This window comes from the organism of the source record quoted next, unplaced genomic scaffold (genome assembly GCF_019419815.1).
Source record: "Pyrus x bretschneideri cultivar Hongxiangsu unplaced genomic scaffold, Pyrus_bretschneideri_v1 Contig4, whole genome shotgun sequence".
NCBI lineage: Eukaryota > Viridiplantae > Streptophyta > Magnoliopsida > Rosales > Rosaceae > Pyrus > Pyrus x bretschneideri.
Window position 1 is genome coordinate 11,986,917 of NW_025999723.1, and position 27,498 is coordinate 12,014,414.

General features: G+C 37.6%; 3 protein-coding genes and 1 long non-coding RNA gene across 6 annotated transcripts; 3 read left to right on the plus strand and 1 right to left on the minus strand.

Annotated features, from left to right (window-relative positions):
- The first annotated feature begins 1,464 nt into the window (after nt 1–1,464).
- On the plus strand, nt 1,465–27,108 carry LOC103938661. 2 transcript variants are annotated; one of them, XM_048565527.1, is made up of 3 exons: nt 1,465–1,775; nt 1,870–2,824; nt 25,577–27,108. In XM_048565527.1, exons 2-3 carry the CDS (start codon nt 2,177–2,179, stop codon nt 26,822–26,824), a joined length of 1,896 nt encoding a protein of 631 aa, XP_048421484.1. In that variant the 5' UTR covers nt 1,465–1,775; nt 1,870–2,176; the 3' UTR covers nt 26,825–27,108. The 2 variants fall into 2 exon arrangements, with proteins under 2 accessions (XP_048421484.1, XP_009346963.2); XM_009348688.3 differs by lacking the exon at nt 25,577–27,108 and having other exon boundaries at nt 1,469–1,775; nt 1,870–4,295.
- LOC125468885 lies at nt 9,875–10,144 on the minus strand. Its single transcript, XR_007251245.1, has 2 exons — nt 10,015–10,144; nt 9,875–9,942 (listed from the first exon to the last, which is right to left on the minus strand). It is a non-coding gene; the product is annotated as an uncharacterized LOC125468885 (long non-coding RNA).
- Nucleotides 19,052–20,565, plus strand: LOC125468884. Its single transcript, XM_048565538.1, has 2 exons — nt 19,052–19,258; nt 20,260–20,565. Exons 1-2 carry the CDS (start codon nt 19,145–19,147, stop codon nt 20,380–20,382), a joined length of 237 nt encoding a protein of 78 aa, XP_048421495.1. The 5' UTR covers nt 19,052–19,144; the 3' UTR covers nt 20,383–20,565.
- On the plus strand, nt 21,622–24,543 carry LOC125468882 (UPF0187 protein At3g61320, chloroplastic-like). 2 transcript variants are annotated; one of them, XM_048565530.1, is made up of 5 exons: nt 21,622–22,431; nt 22,733–22,900; nt 23,146–23,352; nt 23,725–23,788; nt 23,872–24,032. In XM_048565530.1, exons 1-5 carry the CDS (start codon nt 21,682–21,684, stop codon nt 23,886–23,888), a joined length of 1,206 nt encoding a protein of 401 aa, XP_048421487.1. In that variant the 5' UTR covers nt 21,622–21,681; the 3' UTR covers nt 23,889–24,032. The 2 variants fall into 2 exon arrangements, with proteins under 2 accessions (XP_048421487.1, XP_048421486.1); XM_048565529.1 differs by lacking the exon at nt 23,725–23,788 and having other exon boundaries at nt 21,625–22,431; nt 23,872–24,543.
- Nucleotides 27,109–27,498: the final 390 nt, after the last annotated feature.

The following is a 27,498-nucleotide window of genomic DNA, read 5'->3' on the forward strand; positions in this document are numbered from 1 at the left end:
GCATCTATCTAGAGGTCAAGATTACAACGGATAAAAGTGTCCATCTTCCTCTCTAAACTCAATTGACCTAAGCAGTTAGCCCGTCGGTGCACAATTTAAGCTTTCCAAAATGACCTTACTAGTAGTTGTAATTTCATGGTAATAGAACACTCGGAACATTTGGAAACAAGTATAAAGTATGAGATTCCTTTCTCAATTCATTTTTCTTCACATAAGCGACACTGAGGGAAGGAGAAATCGAACAAAAGACCTTATGTGTAGGTCATGTAGAGATAAATGTCCTTAACTACTCGAGCTACATATCGCTTACTCACCCCATTTTGTAAGTTTTTCACTATAATTAGGGCGAGAGGAGAGATTTCGAAATTATTATAATAATTTAGAGTAGGGAAGAGTTTCGAACCCCAGATGCATGGTTAGAAACGCAACACTCTATCCACTAGGATATTAGAGGATTCTTTTAAGGACATTGGAAGATTTCAAGATTATCCAAACTTTTCTCAGAAGCTTTCACAGAAAAGCCTGTTCTTGTTAACCTGAAGTGGTGATCCATGGTAGTTCTTATTTGTTTATTTTTCAATTGGGCCGTGGATGAGTGATGAGATGGCCAACTTCCCACTTTAACGAAAAATTTCGTTTCAAGTTTGCCCGCTAATGTTTGTGGTTCTTTACTTTAGTCCGCATCCATCCTTTTTAGGAATTAGGAGACGATTTTAAAATGAAGTTTTCAATTTTCATTCAAAATTTTTGGAATTGAATCGAATTGGATCACAATTTTCTAAATTACAATATTTATAATTTTCAAAGTCAGAGTTAATTAAAAAAAAACTTGAAATATAATGTGGAATTTCATATAATTTACAAGTTTTTGAATATTCTCGAACTTGATATACATTTATCTATATTTATTCTTTTTAACATACAAGTGTATGACAATGAACACAATGTATATCGTAAAATGTATTAACTAACAATAAAATACAAAAGTTGATTACAAAGTAAATAATTTTAGTAAATAAGTATAATATCGACAAAAAAATAAAAAAGAAGAAGAAGAAGTAAATCACCATAATAATTTGGAATTTTCAGAGTTTTTTTAATCAAAATAAATTTATTCCAATTTCTATTCTAGTTTTTCAAATTTTTAGATTAGAAATTTTTGTGTTTAGATTTTTTTGTTTTTGATCAAATGATAGATTAATTAGATTAGATGTTAGATTAGGAAGCTGACAGAATTCGAACTCACGCCATAGTGTAAGAACAATACTCATCTCCACTACTGTAGTAGATGATCACTTGCTTTTTAGTGCGGAGCTGACAAGTCAATTTGCGGATGCTGATTACGGGCTTTGTTTTGTGGCCCAAATAAATGAACAGTTTCATGGCCCTAAAAAAGTATTTTTAATTTTGGGCCGTAAATGAATTCATGAGTTCTAAAATTATATTACGAAAATACCACAACCTTCAAGATTCTTTCGTTCACTCCCACAGTTCTGAGATATTTCAAAGGCTTCCGTCAGAGCGACAGAAGGATGTTAGATTGGCTCAATCCGCAGAGTAGAGAACGCAGAATAAAGATTGTTAATTTGGGTCAATCGGGAAGCTTTTGATTTCTGGGTTTCGGGTTTTTGGAATCTGGGTCCTGCAGTTTTTGTTGATTTCAGTTACGCCGAGCCCTCAGGTGCAAGTATCTGATCTCCGAAGTCCTGGCGTTGCAGATGATTGTCATCCAAAGAGAAAGGATATAATTTCGGATACAGAAATCCATCAATCAGGTACTTATAAGGAGGACGAATTAACTTCCGATTTCTGGAAAAAAGTACTTTTGATTATGGTAATTAATGAGATAATTTTGATTTTCCTGTTTAGGGTTCCTTTGATCGCATTGAAATATTCCTGTAATGTTCGTTGAACTCCCTCGTCCGGGTAATATCGAATCGTATTGAATTCTGCGTGGTTTGGGTTTTTTGGGTGTGCTCTGTTTGGATGCTCGGAAAATTAGGTGGGAATTGGAAATTCAGTTTGGAACTGAGGATTTGGAGTTATTTTCTATGTGGGGTTATGACTTTGAAGATTTTCGGCTTAGTTTTGGCTAAGAAAGAATTAGAGTGTTACTTATTGAGTTGAGTTAGGAGGATTGCGGTCTCCGAAATTAGGAAGGGTTAGTGCTATTGTAATGGCACTTGCATTTGTTTTGAACCTACGAAATATTTGGCCCTTTTCGGTACTGAAATCGGATGACTTGACAATATCGAATGAGTTAGTGCGCAAACTCCGAATACCTGAACGCACAAAACAGTTTGTTTACGCGGTAAGGGAGCCTGAAACTCAATCTGTAATATACATACTTTCTGCTCAAAGTTTATCAGAGTGGTCAGCATCGGATGTTGATTGTCTAATTAGGGAGATTAGACCTGATGCTGTCATTGCCCAGGTGGGTCATTCAACTCTGACTGAAATTCAATCAGAAGAAAGTGTCTTGAGTGATGGTTTTGACTACTCATTTCCCACTTCATCGTTAGGAGTTCTCAAACGATGTTTTTTGGAGAAGGTTAATAAGGAGAGGTATGAAGATATTGCAGGAAACTTGGTTTTACAAAAGATTTTTGGGGTTGGTTTTCATGGACATTTTTTGGCAGCCAAGAGGGTGGCTCAGGAGGTTGGATCATCATTCTTGGTGCTTGAATTGCCATTTGTAAAAAGTTCTGGTGTGGAGAATTCCCCGGGTGAACTTGAAACAGTGAGCAAGTTCCAAGGTTTAGTTAGTAGTTTGGTTCCGCAGAAAGTGGGTTCAGTTGCTTCGTCGAGTTCGAGGAGGCTATACATAACCAATGAAATACAGTCACAGATGATTAAGTTATTATCCCCATATATTGATTTATCAATATCGAGGCTAAATCCATCAACTTCTGTTTCTGTGGTGGCGCCTAAAGAAATCCAGCTACAATCCGATTATGAGGCCCCACAGTTTGCTCAGTCAATTTATCCATTTCTTTTGGATCTACATAATATCTTTTCTGATCTCCCAGCAATGGGAAAGGCTTTAGCTTATGCGCAAAAGATGTTTTACGATGTGAACGGAGGTGAAGCTGTAGAGACCAGTGTTATGTCTGAAGTCTATGCCTTTCGGATTGCAGTCGAGGGGCTGAGAATTTCTCTGAATAATGCTGGTCGGCTTCCCTTTAAGAAAATAAGGGATTCGAATTTAAATAAGGTTGAGTTTTCTGATCTTCCAGTTGAGGACAAGTCACATGCTCTGCTGGTAGAGGCTCTTCGTGGCCAAACAAAGAAGTTCAAGACCATAGTGGCAGTAGTGGATGCTAGTGGCTTAGCAGGTCTTAGAAAACACTGGAACACTCCTGTCCCTTTAGAGGTCAAGGATATGGTCGGAGAGCTTGTTAATAATTGCGAAGGTGAGGGGGAAATGTCAAATGACACTGACAGGAAACGACTACTAACTGATAAACCATTGGTGGCAGTAGGGGCCGGGGCAACAGCAGTTTTAGGAGCATCTTCACTCTCTAAGGCCGCGACACTCAAAGTTCCTGCTTCAACTTTGATGAAAGTGGTGACGTTTAAAGTCCCAGCTTCACTCAAACTCTTTCTAAGTCAAACCCATAAGACATTGGGATTTGCTCTTAGTAAAACTCTTGGCCCCTCAAAAGTGGTGGCTCCAGGTGTCAAATCAACAACTATACTGAAAGCAACTGCTTCTGCTGAGAAGATCCGAGCCGCTGCCCATAGTGTTATAGCTGCTGCGGAGAAGACTAGCTTTTCAGCCATGAGAACAGCATTCTATCAAATAATGAGGAAACGGCATATCCAGAAAATTGGTGTCCTACCGTGGGCTACATTTGGATGTAGTATTGCAACTTGTGCCGGTCTGGTTGCATATGGAGATGGGATTGAATGTGCTGCTGAATCACTACCTGCAGCTCCATCAATTGCCAGTTTGGGTCGCGGAATTCAAAGTTTACACCTCGCATCTCAGGAAGTGGCACGGAGAGATAGCACAAGCTTACAAAAATCTATTGAATCCCTCATGTACAGGTTGAAGAAAGTCAGAACTCAGTAGTAAGAATGCAATTCTTATCTGATTTGTATACTAGTCGTTGCCGTTTACAACAATCTTTATAGAAAACCGAAAGAAACTGTCTAGATCAGGGGTTATTTGTATCATCATTTGTGTTTTTCCTTGTTTTGTATTGGGAATCTGTTTCTAGAAGTAGATTGCCTATACACAAATTTTGCAGGAATTTTTTTGTGTTTTATGTTAAGTATTGAGAGTTCTTTGAGTGGAGTTAGCTAAAAAAAAGAATGACAATGAATACATTTATATGCAAACAATGATTTGTCTCTATCTAGATTTGAGTAATGTCTTACTATAACAGTATAAACATTTCACACATGGAAACTCCATATGCTTCTACAATATATCGCGCTCTTCTCTCCAATACAGGCACAAGATGAATTTAGCCATATGTTGCGTGAGGCAACTCCAGTAACCAATGGGCTTGCAAGCAACTTACATACGTAGAGTGTGCTTGTTTGTTTGTATTTTTAAGATCGTTTTAATGACTAGGATTCTGATTAAGTTTTGACAATTTCTTTTCAAACTTGCTGTCTTACCCTCACACAGTTTCCATTCCATTCTTCTCCCACCCTCACTTGTCATGGTTGTCAATGCTCACAAACCTAGCACTCACTTCTCTCTCACACGCATTCGTACTTAGATTTGATGGCAACTTATATGTATTGTCCTATATAACATATATTAACAAGTGTAAAAAAATTCTGAACATTTAATTTGGGGAAAAACAATAGTAAGAGCTGGTCTTTGTGTCCCAAACTAAAAGTGGAATAACCTTAGAGGGAGTTTGAAAATGCGTCCAATCCGTCAAAGAATTAGTGGCTTTCACTCTGATGTTGATTGGGATCTCAGAGAGACCGAAATGGATCCTAATGACATTGACCGAAATTTCTCAATCAAGGTGAGCTTTACTCTGCCTTTGGCTTTATTATTCATTGTTTTGTGCCTGTTTCTGTTTGTTTCAGTGTTTTTAGCTCTGTTATCGTTTGTGTATAAATACATTTCTCAATTCTTATATAGTGTCTGGTCGTTGTTAGGGAAGCAGGTGCAGTTCATGTACAAACAAAGGTGAAGGCTGTGTACATGTTGGGATACTATCCCCAAAAAAGGTAGGTAAGGGATTTTTCGTTTTGCGTAGAACAAATCCATACAATGTAGTTCTTTTCTGTTTATGATTTAATTTGAGTATATATGGTGCTTAACGAACACACTGTTGATATAGTTAGGTAAAATCACATTCATCTTTATCATATACTTAGCTTGGGTCTGAACAAACTTTATTTTATTATTATTATTTTATAGTAAGGTCAAATCGAGATTAAATACTAAATTGTACCCCGGTGCACCTTATTAGTCGTAAAGTTAGCAAATGATTGAAAGTCTCGCCTTGTGTTGGCCGTTGGCCCCATTCCCATTCAATCCACACAACAAAATTCAATTCAAATCCCACCAATAAACTCCAACACCGTTGGCGGTGGGATTTAGAAAAATTGTGGAAAAATCTTCACAAGTAAATTAATACAAGAATGATTACTTAATTTAATATCCTTGACTCGTGGTATGTTTTTTTATAGATTGATCAATTTACTCAGTTGTTGCGAAGGTGATGAGTGGTTGCTTGTGGCAGAATATATGCCCAATGAAACACTTGTAGAACATCTTTTTCATTGCAAGGCTTACTCCTTATACGTATACGAGGTTTTTGGTTACTATCTATCTTGTATTCATATTTTAATTGTTGGATATCGGATCCACTTGGTCTTATAATTGCCTCTGCTTAATAGTTTTACTTTGTCTCACAGATCATTTAACTTTGGGTTCTCATTCAGAAAGGACATACTAGGATATTAGGCATCACATTTATCTTAGAACTTCCAAGATATAAATGTCTCTCTTCTCAAGGTTCAGTACATCATCTGGCATTTACTTCTCCTGAATATTTTGAGGCCTGGTAAGTACATCATGGAAAAAAAAAGTGGCGTGTTCGAATTTATGATTTACTTGACAAACATCCTTTAAGTATGCAGTTCAGCAAATATTATACACCGCATATCCCATGTATTGCAGGGAGAGTAACACCAGAAAGTGTAATACACAGCCTTGGGCGTGTCCGAATCTGTACTCATATTTTAATTGTTGGATATAAGATCCATTTGGTCTTAAAATTGCCTCTGCTTAATAGTTTCACTTTGTCTCACTGGTCATTTAACTTTGGCTTTTCTTTTGGAAAGGACATACTAGGATATTGGGCATCACATTTATTTTCGAACTTCCAAAATATAAATTACTCTCGTCTGGTATAATTTATCACTTCTTTTCCCTGAATTCCATCGTCACCTAATATTGCTTAAGAGGTGTTGGTGTGGGGATCTACATTGAGACAATGGTTGCAGGGTTTTTACTGCATCCCCCCTTTTGGGTGTTAGAAACATTTGCTGATAATCATTTTTGTTTATAGCACAGGTTCACGTTTGACAACTACGTGGTCTTATTTCAGTTATAGCATCTTCTCGAATTTTGCTAATTATCTTGTCAGTTGCATGGATGTTTCCGCTAATGAGTACTGTGCTAGTGTTATGTGGAATATAACTTTATTACCTTCTTGAATCTTCAATGAATGTGCAGCCTATGAAATGGGTAATTCAATTAAGGGTTGTGTTATATCTTGCACAGGCTCTTGAATACTGCACAAGTAAAGGGCGTGCGCTTTATCAAGACCTTAATGCTTACAGAATTTTGTTCCATCTTTTTGGTATCCTTTTACTAAGTACTTTCTGATTGTATTTGTTTATTTTATATATTATAATTTGCAGGTTGGCAAGCCTAGAATATGCACCTTTGGCCTGATGAAAAATAGTAGGGATGGGGAAGAGTTATGGTACAAATCTGGCATTTACTTCTCTTGAATATTTTGAGGACTGGCGAGTACATCATGGGAAAAAAAACGGCGGTTGAATTTATGATTTACTTGACAAACATCCTTTAAGTATGCAGATCAGCAAACGTTATACACTGCACATCCCTTGTATTGCAAGGAAAGTAACACCAGAAAGTTTAATACACAGCTTTGGGAGACTCTTGATTGATCTTCTCATCAGAAAGCATATTCCTCCTAGCCATGTAAGTGACTGTTCGAGTGGTGAGCAGGGGAAAAAGAAAAACCATTTGTGGGAAAAGATAAATGGGGAAACTCTTATAAGGATCTAACAATTATTTGTGAGGTAAGACGATGAGTCATTAAACTGATTGAATTGTAGCATTTGAAGTATTTGGACCTTTGGGATATTAACTTCATTGGGAGCAAAATTCCATATTTCATTGCTTCTCTTAAGTTCAAGATATCTTAATCTCTCTTATGCTTCTTTTGGTGGTCAACTTCCAAGTCAAGTTGGAAAACTTAACACTGTTGTATATTATGATTTTACAGGTAAATGACATTACGAATGCTGAAAATCACAATTCATGGCTTCCTTGTATTTCTTATTTAACATATTTGGATTTGAGTTGGAGCAATCTCATTAATGGTTATGAATGGCTGGAAGCAACTAATAAACTCCAGATCTTAGGAACTTGGCATTGGCCGAATGCAGTCTTCCTTCTCTGATTACCTTAAATTCTTCTAAATCTCTTGTTCGTGTTGTCCTCTCTGACAACCAATTAACTGGCTTAATTCCCAATGTCATTGGAAACATGAGCTCTCTTGCTTATCTAGATCTCTCTTTTATTTAACTAACCAATTTGAAGAGGGATTTCAGAAAGTCATTTCTGGCGACTCTCCAGATTAAGACGTCTGTTTTTCTCCTCCAACTCACTAGCCTTAAGCTTTGGTTCTAATTGGATTCCTCCTTTCTAATTGCTTTACATAAATTTGAGGAGATTTTGACACCCTTTTGGAAAATACATGTGAATGTTCTCTCCAGGGTTGAAAGATGGTTTTCGTGTTTTTTAGCCTGATCCAAATAACATGAATTACGAGTACAAAACAGGTTTCTAAAACATAAACGGGTCAAACACTCAATGCGGATTTGTGTTGATTGTTGCTAGAGTCTTTGCAGATATTATCAATGTTTTGGAGAGATGAGTCATCGTCGTATTACTAACCACTTGCAGAAAAGTAGCTGGTCCACTCACACATGTTCCATGCTTGACCATTTGAGTCAAGACGACCCAGTGATGTTGATAATTGATCGAGAAAAAGCCACTACTGACTGGTACCTCTGGTGTGAACTCTGTGTTTGCCTTGCCTACAATTGATCCTCCTTTCCCATTGCTTTACTATCTCGGGTGATTCAATTCACACGTTCATTTTTATCACTCACACGTTCCTCTTAATTTTCAGTAGTTGGATCGAATAAATTAAAGAAGAACATAAGACATAAATTAACAAAAGGTGTGGAAGATGTAAACTTGGTTGGGTGAATAGCAACATCCTTTTATCTTCTCACACACTTCTTTTTATTTTTATTTGTCTGATTGAATAAATAAAATAGAGATCAATGACAAAATTAAATAGGTGTGCTTGAAGCTTAGTTTTTTGTAGACTTGGATGCTCTTTAACTCGATTGTTGTGTGTTGAAATCCCGGGCCACTTGTGTGGTGGAAGTCAAGTCACGCGTAAGAATAATACATGTGTCGCTTTTACCTGTTTCTTCCACACGTCTGGACTTGTGGAGTGTTCTGATTGCATTCCTCTTTTCCAGTTGGATTCCATGTATTTCTTCCACACGTCCAGACTCGACATGTATTTCTTCCACACGTCTGGACTTGTGGAGTGTTCTGATTGCATTCCTCCTTTCCAGTTGGATTCCACCTCCTTTCCAGTTGGATTCCATGTATTTCTTCCACTTGTGGAGTTGTAATGATATTGACTGATTGAAACCCATTTCACCCGACTTTCTTTTTCATTACCCAACTTTCTTTTTCATTACCCAACTTTCTTTTTCATACCTTGGCATTGGAGAAGCTAGAAGGTGCAGTAATACGTCAAAGTCAAGTGAACAAGTGGCCACTCGAGTTGTTTGTAAGAGGCAACTTTATATGTGTATATATGTACACTTGTAGTGTTGCAATCTTCTTCCAAATTTCCAATAACATAGCCTAAATACTTTTTCTTCTTCATTGTTGTTGAGATGCGGGGCGAGGGCGAGGGAATTAGGTGCTTCAAACTATTTCATGCTTCAATATTTGCTGTGCTAATTTTGTTACAATGTTGCAACCATTCCCTATCCCTTGATTTCAATAATATTTCTTCTGGAGTAGTTGGCCACTGGGATATTGCTAAGGTGCCCAAGGTGATCAGGTGCATACAGAGAGAAAAGGAAGCACTCCTTGCTTTCAAACGAGACGTCGTGGATTATGACAGTATCGTCTCTTCCTGGGGAAGCGAAGCCCAAAAACAAGAGTGTTGCATATGGGAAGGAGTCTACTGCGACAAATATACCGGCCACGTTGTCAAACTTGATTTATATGAATCTTCTCTTGGTGGTCGATTATCAAGTCAGGTTGGAAACCTTACCCACTTGCAATATCTCGATCTCGGAGGCAATGAGTTTGCTAGTGTTGAAAATCTTAATTCATGGCTCCCTCGCCTTTCATCGTTAACCTATTTGGATCTCAGTTTCAGCAATCTCAGTAATTCTTATGACTGGCTGGAAGCAATTAATATGCTCCCTAAACTTACAAACTTGTCATTGTCTTTTTGTGGTCTTCCTTCTCCTCTTATTCATTCCAGTACTCTTTTTAACATAAATTCTTCGAAATCTCTTGCTCATGTTGACCTCAGTGCCAACCAACTTACTTCTTCAATATTTGTATGGTTGTCAAACTACAATGCCAGCCTTGTTCATCTTGACCTCCCTTACAACCAATTAGTTGGTTCAATTCCCCATGTTTTAGGAAACATGAGCTCTCTTGTTCATCTTGACCTCTCTTACAACCAATTAGTTGGTTCAATTCCCCATGTTTTAGGAAACATGAGCTCTCTTGTTAATCTTGACCTCTCTAAAAACCAATTAGTTGGTTCAATTCCCTATGTTTTAGGAAACTTGAGCTCTCTTGCCATTCTTGATCTCTCTGGCAACCAAATTGAAGGAGGGATTCCGCAATCTTTTTCCAAGTTATGTAATCTGCAAGAATTGGACCTTTCTAACAACACTCTGAGTGGACAGCTTTCCTGGTTGCTTCAAATATCAATGTCTGCATGCCCTCATCAGAACTCATTAGAGGCTTTGGACCTTGGAATGAATGCTCTGGAAGGGGTGGTTTCAGAAAGCCACTTCTCCAATCTCTCCAAATTAACTTATTTGGATTTGTCCTTCAACTCACTAAATTTAAGCTTCAATTCTAATTGGGTTCCTCCCTTCCAATTGGAAACCATAAATTTGGGCTCTTGCACGATGGGTCCACATTTTCCTAAATGGCTTCAAACTCAGAAAAATTATTTATCTCTTGATATTTCAAATACAGGAATTTCTGATATCCTTCCAAGTTGGTTTTGGGACAGGCTGTCTCATGGCGGTTTTTTGACTAGTATGAATCTCTCTCTGATTGATATGGATCTCTCCAACAACCAAATTAGAGGAAAAATTCCAAATTCAAGATTTGAGTTTCCCTCATCTTACCCTCCTCGCATGAATTTGAGTTGGAACCAATTGGAAGGTCCAATCCCTTCATTCCTTTCCAAAGCGTCATCTCTAGATCTCTCCAACAACAAGCTTTCAGAGTTAACTTCTTTCTTGTGTCCAGTCAAGGTTAGTTATTTAGGCTTTCTTGATGTCTCAAGCAATTATTTATATGAAGAACTTCCTGATTGTTGGATGCATTTTGAACGACTAGCCTCTCTAGATTTGAGTTACAATGCTCTCTTTGGGAAAATTCCTGCCACAATGGGCTCTTTATTTTCAATTCAAACACTGAAGATGAACAAGAACGGATTTGTTGGAGAATTGCCTTCATCCTTGAAGAATTGTACAAGGCTCGTGGTCATTGATGTTGGAGAAAATAATTTATCAGGGTTAATACCTGAATGGTTAGGGGTTGGGCTTCCAAATTTGGCTATCCTTATCCTCCGTTCTAATCACTTCTATGGAAGCATTCCGTTGCAGTTGTGTAATCTGAAACACATTCAAATTTTGGATCTCTCAATAAACAATATCTCCGGAAGTATACCCAAATGCTTCAACAATTTGACTAATTTGGCTGAAATAGGAAATTTAAGTCTAACCGTCAGTCATGAGTATGACGTTAACGTCAATGAGCATTTTGTAATCAGTTATGAGAATGACATCGTCCGTAGCAACCTAACCGGTTATTATGATGATGAAGTATCCTTGATATGGAAACGCACAATGTCCAAATACAAAAGTACTCTGGGGCTTGTAAAGAGTATTCATCTATCGAGCAATCGGATAACTGGGGAGATTCCTAATGAAATTACTGATCTTGTTGGGTTGGTTTCTTTAAACCTATCGAGAAACAATTTAACAGGTCAAATAACTCCAGAGATTGGGAAGTTGGCTTCGCTACAATCCCTCGATTTGTCAAGCAACCAAATTTATGGAGGAATTCCACCAAGGCTTCTTCAGATTTATGGTCTTGGTGTCTTGGACTTGTCAAACAACAACCTGTCTGGAAAAATTCCCATGGGGTCTCAGTTCCAAAACTATGAGTCCTCTAGTTTTGATGGGAATCTTCTGCTTTGTGGAATTCCACTTCAACAGTGTCCAGAGGAGCAACCAGAGGAGCATCCAGATGAGTATCCAGATCAAGTTGAAAAGAAGGATGGGTTTATAACAACTGGATTTTATGTGAGTTTAGCGCTTGGATTTGTTGTTGGATTTTGGGGAATTTGTGGGAGTTTGATATTCATCAAGTCATGGAGATACACATACTACAAGTTCTTGAACTATGTATACGATTGGCTTTATGTGAGGGTGGCGTTGATAAGACGACGAAGAATGGTTGATGGATAAACTGTAAGTACTCTTCCACATAACTATAGTGTAATGACATGGCATCATTGCCATCATGATTAATATCAATTTGGCCTCTCTAATTGTCTTTAAATTTGTGACTAATATATGCCATGTTTTTTTCTCAATCTTTTTAGCTTGTGCATCAACCGTTTGCAAGCCATGCTCCCTTTCAGCTGGAAAAGAAGCAGATAGAAGTGCAATTTGAAGTTACAATTTAGGGGCCTTTATGTTTTTGCAATGCGTTATTTTGATCATCTTTGAGGGGGTTAATTAAGTCATTTTCATCCTCCTTTTGTGTGTATTATATATCCTGATTCAATAAATTTCCTTCAAATAGTTCAATCAAGACTTGATCCATTAACAAAAACACAGAATTTACATTTTATGATCTTCCAACTATACCCTGCAGTGCAGTATTCAATTTCAATGTCAAAACAAGTTGAACATCAGCCCAGTATATCTCAAATCACCGATTGCTTGTTTTTTACGGTTTATACCAACTCAAAAGGGCATTCGATAATTATTTTATTTTGAGTTTTTATGCTTGTGATAGAGGAGAAATACATAGAGCATATGAGATAAAAAAGACCAAGAGTTGGAAGGATAATGCAAGGGATGTACAAGAAATGTAGGAGCCAACAAATCATTATCGGAGTTCAAGACTTTTAAGGAGTTGAACCCTTGCACGATGACATGAGTTCAAATCCCGTCAGTGGCTAATCTAACACCTAACTTGCCAAAATCTATCGTTTGACCCAAAAAAATAAAAACAAACAAGACAGAAACAGCAAACAGAGGGAACTAGAAATTCAACAAAGTCGGGTACATTAAACTATTTCAAAGCATGGAACACGCTGGTCAAGGCTAACAAACCGGAAAAACAGAAGAGAACAAAAGAACACAAAAGGAAGCAGAGATTTCATTTCCCTGCTTGCACAAGCTATCCTTGAGAAGTTCAACGGTGGCCAAACCCGAACACCAGCAACTCAGTAAGTATTACAAACCATGTGTTGGGTCTTCTAAATAATAAAATCTGACAATTTTTTTTATAAATATTCTACTATATTCACAAAAAAAAAAAGTAAAAATTATAACAAACAATAAAAAAATGCATAGAGATGGATAATAAATACATAAATATAGGGATAATAGGAAAAGAAAAAAGAAAAAAAAACAAAATGTTCAGGAGAAGTCGTGAAAAACTAAAATTCTAAACAAAATTGAACTTATGTGAAAAACTGAAATTAATAACCAAAATTTTAAGAAAATGTTTGATCAAATTTTCAAAATGAGTGTATGTTTAATCTAAAAAATTAAAAAACAAGGTGCCTATATCAAAACCCCCCTTTTATTTATTTTCAGAAACAATTGTGATAAACAGCAAACCAAATGGTATTTTCTCATATTTTACTAAGACCAACTCAAATGGTTGAAGTTAAAACTTAAATCTTTAGCTTAAAAAATTTAGGTTTTAACTCAAAAATATTTTTTTTTTCTCTAATGATTTTGGCTTAATATTTGAGCCCAAATTATTGAAGAATGAATTTAGACTAAATTTTGGTAACTTTTTTTATAAATAAAATTTATGTGTATTATTCTAATTTATTTTTATAAAAATTTTAACATAAAAATATTTTCATTCTGATAAGTAATGAAAAATCATTAAATATGCTTCAATTTTGGATGAATTTTGATTTAAATAATTTTTTTTGGATTTAATCTTAGATCGCATATTTTATTTTATCGATAGATTTAATTATATTCGACCTTAGCGGTTGGATCTAATGTATTTATAAATTATATTGAATAAAAAAAGTTTGAATTTGTGTTGTTGGATCAACCAGCAACGGATTACAAAATAGTCGTCGGAATGGAATAGTATAAGGTGGCATACAAAGCTGTTAGCATCATGAGAGCCCGCCACTAACTTGGCTTATTTTGTCATTTTTGAGCTAAATCTGCCCAAATTTTAGGTTTTATCACAAACACAAATTGTAGCCCAATTGTTTTGGAGAAGATTGGGGGTGTTTAAAATCTAAAATTATAAGTTTTAACCCGACCATTGAAGTTAGTCTAAATGGTAATTATAAATATTTTTTTCGATGAAAAAAAATACTTATATTAAATAAAGTTACTATGATCACAACCAGTTCTGATAAAATAGGTCTTGAAGGCCACAAATGGTAATTGCCTATCCCAAACATGAAGAATATTAAATTGAATAATTGCATCTGCTAGAAAGTTTGCTTCTCTAAAAACGTGGGCTAACGAGAATAAATCAAAAGAGGTCATCAAACTTTTGATGTCTTCAACAATAATCTTTAAGCGCCAAGGAGCACTACATGATCCTAATGCCTAATCTAGCGTCAATCACTAATTTTTTTATTTATTTTTTATATCTTCGGTTTCCACATTTTCTTCAAAAATCAAATTTCAAGTTATCATTATCTACATTATTTTGGATCCGAGTCACAAATTTAACAATAAATCTTTCACCGGCATTCAAGCCCCAACAAATATGGGTCCAAAATGTTTTGACCATTTATGACAACCGTAGAATGATATTTCAGTCAAGTAGATGGATTACGCCCTTCCATTTCATTTCCTCCTTTTTCCAGTTCCCTATATTTCTGTCTCCTTTAGGTCATAATCTTAAGAAGAAGAAAAAAAAGAGTTCAATAACAATTCATGATTTTGCAATCAATTTACTTCAGAAGACTCAACGCCAATTTATACAATTTGGTTGCTAATATGAGCAATTGATAGGTTGATGAAATGTGGAGTTTCCTCAAAATCCAAGCCAACTAGTATCTCGGGTGAGGGAGTGGGGCAAAGCCTCACACTCGGTTAGCCATAATAATGTGGTTCAAATTTGCCATTAGTGAGAATCGAACCTAAGACTTCTCATTTACAAGTGAAAAAGAATACCACTAGACCATAATATTAAGTGGTCAAAGTATTTCACTTTTAAACACACTTAACAACCTTTAATCGTGATTGTGCTCTCATCATTTTGTCCTTATTAAACACATTTTTTAAAATTTGAGAACTAATAACTTGGAATGAAAATACATTAAGGATCAAACTAAAGCAACCCAGAAAGGGGCATTTTCTCTAAATCCTTGACTAATATTTTTTAGCACAAAATCTAATACGGTTTAGGAGGCACTTGATACAATTATTGATTTTTGTAGTAAAACTATGTAATATTTTAGTGAAAGAAAGTCCTTCTTCTTTGATTGAAATTTCCAACAAGATTTTATGCTTTATTTCATAAATATTGGACTTTTGCTATACATATAGAACAATATTTGGCTACTCAAACATGAGTAAGAACTCCTATTCAAAATCTCTCAAAATTGTTCATTGTCAATTTATAGAACTTCATGTTTATAATCAGAACCGTTCATATTATAAATCGTGTAACGACCCGTTCCCAAAAGTTACAGTCTTAATAATTTTAATAAGTGAATTTACGAAAATGCCCTTTGAGGCAAAGTGTTGACTTTTGTTGACCACCATGTCGTGTCATGTAAGACTCATTTTCTTGCCATATTCTTGTAGTACTCGTCACTACGGAAGCGTGGGCGCAAACGGAACACAATTTGGAGTTATAACGAAGGAGTTATTAACGAATGAAGTCGAGGGTAAAATTGTAAATTTATTATTTATAGAATACTCCAGATTTTTGGAGTAAAATCTGGTGGAGTCACGTGTGTGGCCTAGATTTAAAGAAGAAAAGATGGGCGGTGGAGATAGGCTCTAAAAGAGAGAAAGGAAGGGCATGTGAAGCTAATCGGGAGAAGAGAGAGATGGGGAGTGACCAATGGAGAAAGAAGAAAGGAGGGGAAAGGAGAAGGGTGAGAAGCACGGGAACATGGATCCCTTATAGGTTCTCCACGACCCGACCTGCGGAAACTGTGAAATACGATGGGTTTCGATGGTTTTCCGGCCAATTTCCGACGATTTACACCGAGTTATCACCTGGGAACTTCGCACCAGCCTTTCTTCTTCGATTTTCCACACAAATTAGATAAGATTTGGTCTTGGTTTCGTGAGAATGGCATTGTGGTGTTCTTGGTGGCAATTCGCCAATTTTTTAAGCAAAGTCCTTCGATCTTTACTACCATTAGACTCTCCTTGAACCCAGAAACAAAGCCCAATCAACCTTGGAGGCATCGGAGCTTGTTTGGAGTTGAATCAAGAACACCCATTTCAAAGGTTTTTGGCAGATCGAGGTGGATTTTAAGGTATTTTCCAGCCAGATTGACCTTAGTCACAAGTATGAAAGTTGCTCTACTCATTGAGATCTTCATTTATGTGAAGTTTGAGAATTTTTAGAAATAGTTGAATTTTTCGGCGAGTTGAGGCAGCCGACAGTCACCTGTGGTGGCGCATGGGACGAGACGTCCCCTGACCTTCCTAGGCTAAATTTGAATAGCCTAATTCCATTGGTGAAGTCCGATTGATGAATTTCCGTCATTTGAACGTAGTTCCATTAAGGTATGTTGTTTGATTATTATAGCAATTGACAATCCGACCGTTGGATCGTCACCAAACTTTGATACGTTATAATACGTAATATTTGGGGATATTAGAAACTTGCAGATTGAGAATCCGACTAACATATTTTCTTGAATAGGATATGTAAGTTACATGTTCTATTGATAATAATTCTAAGACATGATTTGATAATTGTTCTAGGCGTCGATCGTTCGTGACACCTTGATGTTTATGCTAGGGAGTTGTAGCACGGACTCCAGGTGAGTAGGCTTTTGATTTTCTATACATACGTATATGTTTTCCATTTTCCCGGAAATGGTTTTAAATGGATTTACGTTTTTAAATGCCATGACAATTGCATTACATTTTAGTTTATGCATTAGTATAGATATGCATATTATTGCATGATGCTGCGGACGCCCAGGTAAGCTTCAGGTGAGTGCATATTGATGTTAATGATTGCAGTGTGTATGGTTATGTTTAGATGCATTTAGTGCTCATTATCCTGCACCCTGGTGTTAGTGCTCCGCCCGAGCCCAGGTCCAGCCTTCACGTGATCGTTCTCCTCTCGCACCGTATGCTCACCTTGGATCCAAGGCAGGTGCCAGCCTGTCGTACAGATCACATTAGGTGGTTCCAACTCGTAGGTGACTTGCGATCTTCGCACAGCTTTCACATGATCATAGCACTTGAGCGTATTTATTTATACCCAGCCTGTCGTATAGACCACATTAGGTGGTTCCGACTCGTGTGCAAGAATTGCTTAATGAGCTATAAGTTCAGCCGTACAAGTCATGTTAGGTGACTCCGGCTGGCATACCATTTTACATTGATTTATTTCACCTGGCTTACTTATTTTATTGTTGAGATACTTGACATGGCATATACTTGGTTTTCACTACTCTCAAGCATGATTTCTATATACATATGTATTATTATTTTTAGGTCCACTCACCTTTGTTTTGCGCCCCTCTAGGTTTTAGCTATTGAAAGTTCGTATCGACGAGGATTCGTGACGAATCTTTATATAGGTGGCTACCTATGAGGATATGATCCTTACCCATACTACTGTACTTTACTTATGCTCTGATGTTGCGTGTGAAATGGGCTCATTCTCTAAGAACGTTTAGTCATCAAACTGTTTAAAAACAAATGAACGACATTGGTTTTGTGATATCCCACATCACCCAGGGGAGTGATCCTTATATGTATATTCCCATCCTTACCTAGCACGAGGCCTTTTGGGAGCTCACTGGCTTCGTGTTTCATGGGAACTCCGAAGTTAAGCGAGAAGGAGGCTAGAGCAATCCCATGATGGGTGACCCACTGGGAAGTTGCTCGTGAGTTCCCAAAAATAAAACCGTGAGGGAATGGTAAGCCCAAAGTGGACAATATCGTGCTATGGTGGTGGAGTGGGCCCGGGAAGTGATCCGCCCCGGGCCGGGATGTGACAATTTGGTATCAGAGCCTAACCCTGGTCGCGTGTGTGCCGACGAGGACGTCGGGCCCCTAAGGAGGGTGGATTGTGATATCCCACATCACCCAGGGGAGTGATCCTTATATGTATATTCCCATCCTTACCTAGCACGAGGCCTTTTGGGAGCTTACTGATTTCGAGTTCTATGGGAACTCCGAAGTTAAGCGAGTAGCGCGCGAGAGCATTCCCAGAATGGGTGACCCATCGGGAAGTTCTCATGTGAGTTCCCAGAAACAAAACCGTGAGGGCGTGGTCGGGGCCCAAAGCGGACAATATCGTGCTACGGTGGTGGAGCGGGCTCGGGAAGTGATCCGCCCCGGGCCGGGATGTGACAGGTTTTATGAACCATCTATGTATTTGCTACAATAAATTGACTAAACGATCTTAGTTTTAATTTATTTTTTGCAGAGATGATCTTTACATTGTGATTCATAGTATGAACAGTTCTGATGATAAGCACAAAACTCTGTGATTAAACACTAAGAGTTTTGAGTAGGAGTTCCTACTCATTTTTAAGTGGCCAAGCATTTTTCATAAGAGTAGGAACTCTTACTCAAAACTCTTCGTATTCGAATCACATAGCCTTGTACTTATGATTCATATTATGAATCACTTTGTAAAGATCATCTCTGCAAAAAACGAATTAAAACTAAGGTCATTTAGTTCATCTATTGTAGCAAATCCATGAACGGTTCGTAATGCTCTTATCAATTCCGTTCATCTGTTTTTATACAATTCGATGACTAAACGACCTTAATTTTAATTGATTTTTTTTTACAAAGATGATCTTTATGAAATGATTTATAATATAAACAATTATGATCATATACATGGAGTTATATGAATCGACAACGAATACTTTTGAGTTAGGAACTCCTACTCATCATTTAAGTAGCCAAATATTATTTTATGTTTGATATATATAAAAGAAATTAAAATAAATAAATAAATAAAAAACCCCATTTTGCTTCCAAATCCTTGTACTTTCTTCCCTTCTCAAAAAATGAAAAATCCTCACTTTCTCTAAAACCAACTCTCAAAAGCCTCCATCTTTAAACCAATCTTTCCAGAGAATCCGAGAGAAAGCGAAAGCAAAAGGATATGAACTCAAAAACCGAAAGGCTGGTGAGGAGGACGACCATGGTGGCCACTGTCACTGCTGCCTATTTCCTCTTGACTGCTGATTACGGCTCCGAGCCCAACGCGCTCGACCCTGTAAGTTCCTTTTTCTTCCCGCAATTTCATATTCTGTAATCAAACTTTGATATTGTTGCGAAAAGGGTAGGGAGAAAAGGAATAACTAGTCTTTGGGTTGTGATTTAACTTCTCAGATGTGTAATTTTAGTTCACAAATGTGGGGGTCTTTCGATTTCGGGTTCGATTTACAGTTGCTTGTTGTAGAATGAATTGTGGGTTATGGAATTGGACTAATTGGGTTTTTTGTTTTTTCGTTTTTTTGGCTCTGCGTCGATTTTGTTCATATCTTTTTAGCAAAATGATAATGTGAGTGAGATTTTGGGTAGTTTTCTGCTTGTATAGTTACCACTCTTTAATTGCAAATTTTTTAGTATTTGATTGCTCAAGATACTAAGAGTGATTTTTCTGTCATTAAGATTCGATCGTTTATGATGAAAATGGTATCGTAAAAAGCTTCAGAAAATGCGACCTAGGAATGGTATTGGTCTGCTATGCCGTGTAGATTATCGAGCACTTCCTTTTTTCTTCCCTGAATGTAGAGAGGAGCATTTTAATCAGTTAGGAACGACTTGTTTGGCGATTACAAGAAGTATAGGATGCTAAAACGGATAAGTTGTCGATTTTGTGGAGATAGAAACTGGGGGTGTCATGAAAAAGTCACCTCTTCTTGGCGAAAGTGAGAGGATATAACGTGAAAGGTTTAAGCACAGAAAGATTGGGGGTTGCAGGGAGATCAAAAAGAGTTTAAAGTTAAAAGTAACAGCCAGAATATCTGATAAAAACCGTCAGTAATCCGTAAGCTTTCGGGGTTGCCAAAACTGTTTTTTATAGGCATACGAACTTTACTATGTCTTGCACATCAATGAAGGCATTTGCGCATGGAACTGTTACCCAACTCTAAAATACCATGCCTGCTAGACTTATGAATTGCTTAAAAACCTTGTTATTCCGTCATTAGTAATTAGTGATTGTCATTGGCTGTATATTTGAGGTCTAATTGCACCAATTTGTGATGGCAGATTAAGAAAGCTATACAGTCTGCAGAAGGTTCTGTGAAAGACTTCATTTTCGGATCAAAGAGTCCACCTCAGGAAAGCAAAATCGAGAAGCTGGGCGCTGCTGATGCAAAGGACCGTCCTTAGTTTAATAGGCAGTTGATTATGTATAGAAAGATCGTCGGTCTGAGAATGATGTTACAGTTGTGTTAAGTTTCTGTGGGGTGATATTTGGACCTTGTGTACCTTTTGCAGAAAGATAGTTTCATGCTTGGTTTTATGTATGATATTCTCCTTGCTGCTGATATAGAACTCAACTCAGTGCGGATATGATTATGATATTCTCCTTGCTGCTGATATAGAACTCAAGTCATACGATCCCGGGTTGTAGGACCCAATTGTCCAACATCGGAGAAATAGATTATTGTGGAGTGGTTAAGAGCTCTTAGCACCCTTTACTTACGAGCTGGTTTTAGGTACAAGCTATACCCAAACTCCTAAGAATTGGTATCAGAGCCAGGTTTCACTGTGCAATTGCCTTAAAACTCTGCAGGAAGGAGCAAAGAGCTACCTTAGGGAAAGTGCCAATAAAGTGGTGTAGCGAGGGCGTTGGGTACAAAAGCGTGTGGAATGTTAGGACTCAATTTGTCGCACCTCCGAGCAATATGATATCTTGGAGTGATGGAAGAGTTCTTGGGCACCCTCCCATTACGTGCTGGTTTTTAGTGACGGATTTTAGCCTCTTAAGAGCTAATTTGGTATTGCTGCGCTTTTTAAAAGAACTATTATGGTGTGCTGTAATAATAAATATCTGTAAAATAAAGTTGTAGAATGTTTGATGAACATTTTTTTGTGAAAGTATTTTTAACAAACAAAAAAAAAAGTGTATAAATGTTTGGTAAGCTTTTATATAAAATTCATGTGAATATGTTAAGTGACTAAAAAAGATATGATATTTAATGAGATATAATAATTGCCAAAGAGAATAATATAGGAGTAAAGATTGTCATTTTGCAAAATATGCAGGGCTATACTTGTCATTTGAAAATTTCATTAGATGGGCACTGTTCACTATGCTTTGAAAGAAAAAAAACAATTTTGTTAAAAGCTTGGTAAACCTTGCTTCTGTTTTTCTGTACTTTTCTATTGTCATTAATAGCAATTTTTTAAATAAGCACTTTTTTATTTTTATTTTACCAAACATATTTTCAAATTTTTTAATAAGCTAATTGCTGTGGCAATTTGATAGACGGTGCAGATGAGCCTGTCACCCTTCTTGAGTCCCACCAGCATCCCCCCTTCCTAACTAAAAGCATCAAATTTTTAGTCCAACTAAAATTTGAAAATGTGTAAAAACCTCCTTCACACATAACCGTTATTTAACTAACTCATCCACTCCCTCCCTCCCTCTCCAACTAAAACTCCCGCACTCTGTGAAACCATAACATGCCCCTTCCTTCTTCCCTCTCCCTCCAAACCCTAGCTCCTCCAAATGCTGACACAATCCAGAAACCCCATCAAACTCTCCCCCAAAATCTTACTCTCTTCCAACTTGTCCACCCCCAACACTTTTCCACATTACAATTTCAAAACCTTCCCTCCAGACCAAAAACCCTCAAGTTCAAGCTCCTCTGCTCACAATCCCCAACCCCAAACCCTTCGCCGCCATCATCTTCCTCTCCGGTCCAAACCCTAATCTCAATACTGCGAATCATACCCGACTGGGCAGACCGCACGCAAGAGCGTGGAATGAGACAGCACAGAACACTTTATGACCATGAGAAATGGATGCATCACAGAAGCTCCTACCGCCATCTCCTGCACATGCTCTCAAGCCTTTCGTCAAGAGTCATCTTGTCTTTGATACCGCCGGTGATTGCTTTTACTTTGGTAGCTGTGGTGATTGCTAGCTATAATACAGCAGTTGCGTTGGATTTGCTTCCGGGAATTTTCCCGTTGTTGAGGTCCTCATCTTTGCCATACCAGCTCACAGCGCCGGCATTGGCGTTGTTGCTGGTGTTCAGGACAGAGGCTTCGTATTCGAGGTTTGAAGAAGGGAGGAAGGCTTGGACTGAGGTGATTGCAGGGGTTAATGATTTCGCAAGGCAGATCATTTCTAGTGTTGAGACTTCGGGTGATGCACAACTCAAGAAGGCACTTTTGCAGTATATTGTGGCCTTCCCTGTTGCACTGAAGGTTTGTGGCTTTCGGATTTGAAATGTAGTCTTGTTAGAAGCTTTGCATGCCTTATTCTATTCTATTTGGTTGTATTATACTTTTAACAGGTTGTAAATTACTGAGAAAAAGATGAGAGCACACGAAATTGATCATTGAAAAGTAATTCCGAAGTGAATGTGCAATCGGTAAAGAAATGCTCAGTTAACTATAACATGAAGAAAAACATGATTCTGTTTCTTGTTCATTCTTTGAAGCTGTTCTTTGTTAAGATTGATATTGGTAACGCAATCATTTGATAGAGGTTAACTTTTAAGTGCAGTGTCATGTCATTTATGGCTCAGATATTGGACAAGACCTCCAAAATTTGCTTGAAGTAGATGATCTGCTAGTAGTTTTGAACTCAAAACATCGACCTGGCTGCATTATTCAGTTCATCTCCCGGAGCCTTCAATTGCTAGAGTTGGAGGAATCAAAGAGAATTATGTTGGTAATCCCTTCCCTTCCTTGATTAATAGTAGTCTCAGATTACTATTTTACTTGATATTTTTTTTTTCTCATGATCTTTCTGGTGCATAAGTTCAATCAAAATTACTAGTGACATGGTTTCTTGAATAAAATATCAGTAAACAGTTGGCAGGTGTAAATCAGTATTATTTCATTCTTAAACAATCTGCAATCAAAGATCATGTCGACGAAGAAACTTAATCAGTATCTTACCTTATCATTATGCAGCAATCAAAGATCTCTTGTTTCCATGAAGGAATTGGCGTATGTGAACAGCTAATTGGTACTCCCATCCCTCTGTCTTATACCCGCTTGACCTCAAGGTTTCTAGTCCTCTGGCATCTCACTCTCCCTATTATACTATGGGATGATTGCCACTGGATTGTGGTTCCCGCTACTTTCATCAGTGCAGCTTCACTGTTCTGCATCGAACAAGTGTGTTCCTTTCTGTCCCTGCTATGTTATGTTCCCTTTTTAGTGCTGCATATTTCATATTTCTTCCTTTAACAAGATTAGAAAAGCCATTCTTTGTATAAACGGAATGGGACCAATGGTGTCCAACAATGGTTTTGATGAGACCGTAACCGAGGTCTCAAACAGATTTCCTGTGACCTTAGTCTTTTATTCTTGTATTAGACCAATAGTAAGACACATCCGGAATCGTAATTTCACTCTTAACCTATCAATCCTCACTTCATATATGTTTCATTCTGGAACACCGGCTTTTACTGCTGTAATACATCTAGTCTTGTACTGTTTCATTCTCCAAAAAGGTTAATGAACTGGATTCTTGAATGCTGATGGCAGAAGATTCGAAAGAATCGTATCTGTTACTGTGATATGAGTTGCCTCTGCCTGATCACTTCTATGGGTATGCTACCCTAAACTTCCGACTGCATTTCCACCTGAAATGAAATATTAATGCCACTCGTGTTCATTTTCCAAATTCTGCAGGTGGGTGTTCTGATTGAGGAGCCATTTCCAATGCTTGCCCTTGACGACCTTTGCAACTCAGTTCGAAACAATGTACAGGAGGCCCTTGCAAGCGAAAAACTAATCCGCGCACGGCTTGCTGCGAAAGGAAGGATCCAGTCTGAGCAGCAGTTTCAAAATGGGCAGCCTAGGCCTTAAGTCTTAGATGGATCAGAAAGTCAGCTGCAATTATCTTCACAAACGTTATACAGGCACCGAAACATAACTCCGCGAGTCTGCAGACCTACGAGTTTCTTGCACTTTACGCCATCTATACGATGATTGAGCCTCGAGGTTGAAATTTGTAAATATAGAAATTATGAGAACCAAGGAACCTTATTAGTTTTGTCTGTTCCAACACAAGATTATGTTCCATATGTGTATATATATATATCATCATGTCATACTTTGGCTCTTCTTCTTTTTGGAAAAACATGACACAAAACCGAGTGCAGTAACGTTCTAGGATTCATATAGCCGACCACACTTAGTGAGATTAGGCTTTGTCGTTGTTGTATGTAGATAGTTGGCCTCCCAATTCCACTGTAAATGATGAAGGAAAGAAATAAGTTCTTTAACCTCATTGCAAGTTTTGATGGATCACATCACATGAAGAAATTGACATACAGGTCCTGTTTCATTTTGTTCTCTAAACTTTCAATTTGGTTATGAGCACCTTTAAAATTTCAATTTGTGTCGACGTCTCTCAACTGCCAGCTTTATCAATTATTTTGTTAGATTGAGGGTTACTTTCGTCCATTTCGTACAATAGAAGCCTATGAATTTCAATTTCATCTTAAAACTTTCTAATATAAAATAAAATAAAATAAAATAATAATAATAGAAACTCCTTCGTTATAAAATAATATAATAATAATAATAATAATAATAATAATAATAATAAAAATATAAAATAAAATAAAATAAAATAATCATCTTCAAACTTGATACAATTATTGATTTTTGTAGTAAAACTATGTAATATTTTAGTGAAAGAAAGTCCTTCTTCTTTGATTGAAATTTCCAACAAGATTTTATGCTTTATTTCATAAATATCAGACTTTTGCTATACATATAGAACAATATTTGGCTACTCAAACATGAGTAAGAACTCCTATTCAAAATCTCTCAAAATTGTTCATTGTCAATTTATAAAACTTCATGTTTATAATCAGAACCGTTCATATTATAAATCGTGTAACGACCCATTCCCAAAAGTTACAGTCTTAATAATTTTAATAAGTGAATTTACGAAAATGGCCTTCGAGGCAAAGTGTTGACTTTTGTTGACTGCCATGTCGTGTCATGTAAGACTCGTTTTCTTGCCATATTCTTGTAGTACTCGTCACTACGGAAACGTGGGTGCAAACGGAACACAATTTGAAGTTATAACGAAGGAGTTATTAACGAATAAAGTCGAGGGTAAAATTGTAAATTTATTATTTTCTAGAATACTCCAGACTTTTGGAGTAAAATCTGGTAGAGCCAGGTGTGTGGCCCAGATTTAAAGAAGAAAAGATGGGCGGTGGAGAAAGGCTCTAAAGGAGAGAAAGGAAGGGCATGTGAAGCCAATCGGGAGAAGAGAGAGATGGGGAGTGACCAATGGAGAAAGAAGAAATGAGGGGAAAGGAGAAGGGTGACAAGCACGGGATCATGGATCCCTTATAGGTTCTCCACGACCCTATACATAACCAATGAAATACAGTCACAGATGGTTAAGTTATTATCCCCATATATTGATTTATCAATATCGAGGCTAAATCCATCAACTTCTGTTTCTGTGGTGGCGCCTAAAGAAATCCAGCTACAATCCAATTATGAGGCCCCACAGTTTGCTCAGTCGATTTATCCGTTTCTTTTGGATCTACATAATGTCTTTTCTGATCTCCCAGCAATGGGAAAGGCTTTAGCTTATGCGCAAAAGATGTTTTACGATGTGAACAGAGGTGAAGCTGTAGATACCAGTGTTATGTCTGAAGTCTATGCCTTTCGGATTGCAGTCGAGGGGCTGAGAATTTCTCTGAATAATGCTGGTCGGCTTCCCTTTAATAAAATAAGGGATTCGAATTTAAATAAGGTTGAGTTTTCTGATCTTCCAGTTGAGGACAAGTCACATGCTCTGCTGGTAGAGGCTCTTCGTGGCCAAACAAAGAAGTTCAAGACCATAGTGGCAGTAGTGGATGCTAGTGGCTTAGCAGGTCTTAGAAAACACTGGAACACTCCTGTCCCTTTAGAGGTCAAGGATATGGTCGGAGAGCTTGTTAATAATTGCGAAGGTGAGGGGGAAATGTCAAATGACACCGACAGGAAACGACTACTAACTGATAAACCATTGGTGGCAGTAGGGGCCGGGGCAACAGCAGTTTTAGGAGCATCTTCACTCTCTAAGGCCGCTACGCTCAAAGTTCCTGCTTCAACTTTGATGAAAGTGGTGACGTTTAAAGTCCCAGCTTCACTCAAACTCTTTCTAAGTCAAACCCATAAGACATTGGGATTTGCTCTTAGTAAAACTCTTGGCCCCTCAAAAGTGGTGGCTCCAGGTGTCAAATCAACAACTATACTGAAAGCAACTGCTTCTGCTGAGAAGATCCGAGCCGCTGCCCATAGTGTTACTGCTGCGGAGAAGACTAGCTTTTCAGCCATGAGAACAGCATTCTATCAAATAATGAGGAAACGGCATATCCAGAAAATTGGTGTCCTACCGTGGGCTACATTTGGATGTAGTATTGCAACTTGTGCCGGTCTGGTTGCATATGGAGATGGGATTGAATGTGCTGCTGAATCACTACCTGCAGCTCCATCAATTGCCAGTTTGGGTCGCGGGATTCAAAGTTTACACCTCGCATCTCAGGAAGTGGTACGGAGAGATGGCACAAGCTTACAAAAATCTATTGAGTCCCTCATGTACAGGTTGAAGAAAGTCAGAACTCAGTAGTAAGAATGCAATTCTTATCTTATTTGTATACTAGTCGTTGCCATTTACAACAATCTTTATAGAAAACCGAAAGAACTGTTTAGAGCAGGGGTTATTTGTATCATCATTTGTGTTTTTCCTTGTTTTGTATTGGGAATCTGTTTCTAGAAGTAGATTGCCTATACACAAATTTTGCAGGAATTTTTTTGTGTTTTATGTTAAGTATTGAGAGTTCTTTGAGTGGAGTTAGCTAAAAAAAAGAATGACAATGAATACATTTATATGCAAACAATGATTTGTCTCTATCTAGATTTGAGTAATGTCTTACTATAACAGTATAAACATTTCACACATGGAAACTCCATATGCTTCTACAATATATCGCTCTCTTCTCTCCAATACAGGCACAAGATGAATTTAGCCATATGTTGCGTGAGGCAACTCCGGTAACCAATGGGCTTGCAAGCAACTTACATACGTAGAGTGTGCTTGTTTGTTTGTATTTTTAAGATCGTTTTAATGACTAGGATTCTGACTAAGTTTTGACAATTTCTTTTCAAACTTGCTGTCTTACCCTCACACAGTTTCCATTCCATTCTTCTCCCACCCTCACTTGTCATGGTTGTTAATGCTCACAAACCTAGCACTCACTTCTCTCTCACACGCATTCGTACTTAGCTTTGATGGCAACTTAT

Bases quoted from the DNA above. Each gene is read 5' to 3' on its own strand.
- LOC125468884 (XM_048565538.1), top strand. From the start codon at position 19,145: ATGAACTCAAAAACCGAAAGGCTGGTGAGGAGGACGACCATGGTGGCC. The intron at 19,259-20,259 runs GTAAGTTCCTTT...TTGTGATGGCAG, and splicing joins AGCCCAACGCGCTCGACCCT to ATTAAGAAAGCTATACAGTC.
- LOC103938661 (XM_009348688.3), top strand. From the start codon at position 2,177: ATGGCACTTGCATTTGTTTTGAACCTACGAAATATTTGGCCCTTTTCG.
- LOC125468882 (XM_048565529.1), top strand. From the start codon at position 21,682: ATGCCCCTTCCTTCTTCCCTCTCCCTCCAAACCCTAGCTCCTCCAAAT. The intron at 22,432-22,732 runs GTTTGTGGCTTT...TTTTAAGTGCAG, and splicing joins CCTTCCCTGTTGCACTGAAG to TGTCATGTCATTTATGGCTC. The intron at 23,353-23,871 runs GTGTGTTCCTTT...CAAATTCTGCAG, and splicing joins CACTGTTCTGCATCGAACAA to GTGGGTGTTCTGATTGAGGA.